At 34.6% G+C, this 5323-nt stretch overlaps 1 protein-coding gene across 1 annotated transcript; it reads right to left on the reverse strand.

Moving 5' to 3' along the window:
- Positions 1 to 95: 95 nt before the first annotated feature.
- LOC132725555 (KICSTOR complex protein ITFG2-like) lies at positions 96 to 4024 on the reverse strand (the record flags this gene model as incomplete). The annotated part of the gene is made up of 7 exons (XM_060710691.1): positions 4017 to 4024; positions 3173 to 3263; positions 2509 to 2604; positions 1969 to 2010; positions 1706 to 1789; positions 892 to 982; positions 96 to 241 (listed from the first exon to the last, which is right to left on the reverse strand). Coding segments are annotated over exons 1-7 (558 nt in total), but the record flags the coding sequence as incomplete, so codon positions are not given.
- Positions 4025 to 5323: the final 1299 nt, after the last annotated feature.

The following is a 5323-nucleotide window of genomic DNA, read 5'->3' on the forward strand; positions in this document are numbered from 1 at the left end:
GAAAACTGATCGTCATGTGAAATGAATCCAAACACAATAGTCTGGCAACCACTTGCCAAGATATGACTGCAGAACTACATTTTACTAAACATTACCTGACCAGCCAACTGCCATTTTTCTATCTGCACCATAGAACCTTTAGTTTCTGTCTCACTATCAAAGGATGTAGGTCCTATCCACTTATACAATCTTATAACTCTGTCAGAATATCCCATAGCCAACTCTAACTTCCCATCTCCGTCTGGAAACGAACATTTTATAACATGTTAAAAAGCTTACATAAAGTGGATGTACTCTGGGTAAATCAGTACTATGTTAATAAAATTATATTTACTGAAATTTTCATTATTAATGATTAACATTTATGTTACATTGTCTTTTGTACAATTATTTGATGGCACACATGGAAGATTGTTTTAAATGAAGCCTTTACTATTTTTATCATTGTTATAAAAGAATGAACTGCAGCTTGTCATGATAAGCAAGTTTCATAACATGTTAAAAACCTTTAGAACATTTGAATAATGGACTACATTAAGGTTTTTTTACATAACAACAACAATGAGGATAGCTCAACTTTTTCTTTGAAACAGACAAGCTCGAAATAAATAAAATCAAGCATTCAAATAAATCTATTTTTTCTTCAAGGAATTGACATTCTTAGAAATATTATTAACATCTATCAGTGTATAATATCACTCACCATAACAGGGGGGGGGGGGAGTGGTTTGCCTCTGAACCACAGGGATCTTAAGTTAGAGGCTTACTTAGTTTGAATAAACCTGAAACTCTTTCATGACCAAAAAAATCTCACTTCTTGTCAAATATAATTGACATAATCATCTTATATCTAATCAAAACAAAATCATTGTGCTCTATATCATAACTTACCTACATCAGCTGCCTGCATAACTTTACCATTAGGAGGTAGATGTTGTGTAAATATTGGCTTTAAATTGTCACCACAATCCTCATCATGACTCTGCGAAAAATGTAAAACATATCTTTATTAGAATTGATCAGTATGTGATTAAAATAAAGATTAAATACTTTGAGTTGTAGTTACAGTAAGATTAAATATATAGAGGATATTGAATGAGTGTAGCTTTAATACTAAATTTATTGAACAAATTGAATAAAATCACATTATGCAAACCTCTTGAAAGCAAAATATTGTTTTATTCAATGAGTAAAGATTGAACCTACAGTACACAAATATTAAATTCTATTTACCACATATTAAACTAAGAATGGTTTTACAGATTAAAATTTTTCATTGATGTACCTACAGTGCAATACTAACATTAGCATGCTTTATTGCTGTTTGTACACACGAGTGAAGTTGGTTGACCAGTTTGTTTGTTTGTTTCATTTTACGCCTTTTCCCAACAGTATTTCAGTCATATAGGCGGGTAGTTTCCTAACCATCATTCCTGGAGAGTTACATCAGTACCACACTACCTTCCTCCGCGCTAAACAACCAAAGTATTTCCCGAGGATCAAACCCATGCCAGAGAGGTAACTGGATTAGAAGTCATCAACTCTAACCCCTCGACCACGGAGGCGGTCTTGGGTGACCTGAGTATAGAACCTGATACAGCCTGGCCTGGCTCTATACACGTGCCACAGACTTATCACTTCAATTCCAGCAAGGTACAAATGTAAAGTGTCTGCTATAAATAGATCAGATATCATCTATATTTACCTCATGTCCTTCTCCATCATGGAAATCCACTTTGACATCAAACAAATAAAACCAACCTTCTGCAGTCAGGCAGTACAAGTTATTCTGTAAAATACATATATCAATATTTTTCATGTTCTATTACCTTTCTTTTAGTCAAATTTTGATACAAATTTATATAAGACCTTGACACTCAAAGTCACATTTGAATTAATTATCATTACTAGCACTGTTTACATTAATAAAATCAGTTTTGCATGTGTGTAAAAAATGCAAATAATCACCTTTCCTCTGCTTAATATATCACTGACACCAACACATGTTATCTGTAATAGGGTAAATGTAACATATTAGTCATGACATCATGATTTTAGGAATGCCATTAATGTTGTTTTATTAGGAACATTTTTATTCATTCTTTGTTGGGTTTTATGTTGCACCAAAACAGTTGACTTTCCAACTTTACTGGCACCTCCTTGCATCATTTCAGACTTGAATGGGCACCTGAGCGAACCATCAACATTCTATAAGCTAGCTAGAAAGCTTCCTCACTTGAAAAATTGTGTGCCAGGCAGGTTTTGAACCCCTAGTGGGAAGAGGCAAGTGGCTTGACCCAACCGTTCAACCATGGATGCCCTCATTTGGAATTGAGAAAAAAAACTAAAAAGCCAATTTGGCTGGTTATAAATAGAATTTACTGAACAAAAAAAGTTTCGAACACTGTATGGTTGACTGCAAGCTCATTTAATTTGGTATGTATTATTTCTTGCATGCACAGGAAGTAGACATGCTTACCCAGTATAGATTAGAAAAATGATTCTCACCATGCCCAAGTTAGAACAGGTCCTCCATGGGGTAGGTCCTCTACCTTTGAAAACTGCCAGCATCCCATCTACATTACCTACAGCTAACTCATTTCCCTGTCAATAAATGAACTGTGTGAGAAAGAAAATACAAAAAAAAGCAAATAAGTCAGCTTCAATGACTTAAAATGATGCCTTTAATTTCATAAACTTTGACACTGTCCCATGGTCTATTCCAGAATATACATTGTAGCAAAATCGTGATTTAAAAAAAAATACATGTATATATTTACAGAATGGGGATTTAAGAAAATGCTCATCAAACATAATGATAGTATCTTTCGGACAACGGCTAAGTACTGTGAACAAATGCCAAGTGTCCACTTTCCCCTTGGAGGCCTCATCTGATGGATTAGGGCCATGCCCTTTCTAAGCCCCTCTTCTTTTGACAATCTTTCACTACTCCTTCTTATTGCTCTCACCACTTCTATGTTTAATCATATACATTTATATAGAGTTCTGTTCACTCTGCTGTATAATTTAAACAGCATAATTTTTCAATAACAACATTTTAAACTTTATAGGGAATGTCTCCGGTCCAATGTTAGTCTAGTTTTATTTTAAATTCATTAACACTTTTTGAGTCTACTATGTTTTTTGGCAAATTATTCCATGTTTTAATTACACATCTTGAAAACTGATGTAAGCAATGAGTTGTTCTACTACGAGGCATTTCTAGTTGTAAATTATATTGTCCCCTTGTTGATGCCGAATAACTAAAAAAAAATTCAAAAACACAGTCATCTAAGCCTTTTACTATTTTGAACCTCTGAATCATAAAGCCTGAAACAGTTTATTGGAAACTTACTCAAGTTACTGAACATTTTAATAGTGAGCTTGAAGAGCTGGCCTGCTTGCAAAAGCGAGCTTTTACGGTAACGCGATTACCTGCTAGATAGTGATGGGTTCGAAAACTTTCGTTTGAAATACTGAATTGACACATCACAACTTTTCGAATTCTAAGAAAACGATAAAAGCTGATGTATTCTAATTGAAACGGAAGCGTACACTGGTTTCCTGCGTCCTTATATGGGAACTATAATAAAACAGGGAACCTGAACAAACAGAAAAATAAAAATAAAATATCGAACGGAAAATGTAAATAAAAATGAACAATTGTTTTTTACTATTTCAGGGTGAAAGTATACTCTTTGCTGGTATTCTCGCGTTAAATCTATTCTTGCGTTATTTTTATTTTTCACAAGGTTGAATCACAGCGCCACCTATTGTAAATATTTGTGACCTACTTTTATTCAGCAGTGTTTTGAGTAACATTTTACAGTAATGAACCGACTAAAGGTAAGTAAATCACAAATTTTACCTTGTAAATGCAAAACTTTAACTAAATCATTCACAAAAATGTCTCTTCTTTGGTAACTTTCCTCTATTTTAAGATTGACATCTTCCGTCTGCTGACAGGACTCCATTTGTTTGTTGTTGTTGTTTGCCTAAAACTCCAAAACCTATACCACACCATAGTTTTTTTTTTTTTTTTTTTTTCAGGGTTCCTAAAGCAGGCTTAAACAGCCATATGACAAGGATAGCCTTAAGAGAGCCTATGCAGCTTGTGTTTCAAATGGCATGTCTGTTTATTGGGCATCTAGAGTGTACCATGTACCGGAGTCTACTTTGAGAGACAGGACTAGACATAATGTCACCCTTGAGGCACGTCCTGGACCAGAGACTCTATTGTCTTCCCTGGAGGAGGACAAGTTAGCACAGCATATAAAGTATTTGGCCAGTATCAGATATGGCTACAGCATGACCAACATAAGATTTATGGCTGCTGACTATGCCAGGTCAATGGGGAAGAAAGTTGTTGCCGAAGGATGGTTTAAGTACTGTGTGGTACTATAGTTTCATGAAAAGAAACCCAGACTTGAAAGCTGTCAAGCCTCAAAAGCTTGATTTGGCCAGAGCTAAAGGTGCCTCTGAAGAAAAAATAAACAACTATTTCAAACTAGAACTCCGCGAGTCGGATGTGTCGCCTTGTGAACATGTAGTTTAGGGGAAATGGCCAGGACAAAAATGAAATATGAAAAATAACAAAGGGCAATAACTAAAAAAATAATATGTGCAGAGCAGCAGTTTCTGTACACTGCACTTCTCATCAAATTCTATGATGTTTCAAGTCCATAGATTTCATACTTGAGGAGAAATGACCAGGACAAAAATAAAGTAAGAAAATCAATAAAGGGCAATAACTCAAAAATAAGAAATGCAGAGTTTTAGTTCTTATGCACTGCACTTCTTTATAATGAGATCTATCATCCTATGAAGTTTCAAGTCCATAACTTTTATATTTCGGAGAAATGGCCTGGACAAAAATTAAGTATGAAAATTAACAAAGGGCCGTAACTCAAAAATTAGGGCCATAACTCAAAAATAAAGAAATGCAGAGTACAGATTCTTGTGCACTGCACTTCTTAATAATGAGATCTATCATCCTATGAAGTTTCAAGTCCATAGCTTTTATACTTAAGGAGAAATGGCCCGGACAAATTTAAAGTATGAAAATAAACAAAGGGCAATAACTCAAAAAATAAGAAATGCAGAGTACCAGTTCTTGTGCACTGCACTTCTTCTTAATGAGACCTATCATCCTATGAAGTTTCAAGTCCATGGCTTTTATACATTAGGAGAAATGGCCCGGACAAAAATAAAGTATGAAAATTAACAAAGGGCAATAACTCAAAAATTAGGAAGTGCAGAGTACTGGTTCTCGTGCATTTCTTCTTAATGAGATCTATCATCCTATGAAGTTTCAAGTCCATAG

Source organism: Ruditapes philippinarum, unplaced genomic scaffold (genome assembly GCF_026571515.1).
Source record: "Ruditapes philippinarum isolate M1 unplaced genomic scaffold, ASM2657151v2 ctg20492_1_1_1_1, whole genome shotgun sequence".
Taxonomy (NCBI): domain Eukaryota; kingdom Metazoa; phylum Mollusca; class Bivalvia; order Venerida; family Veneridae; genus Ruditapes; species Ruditapes philippinarum.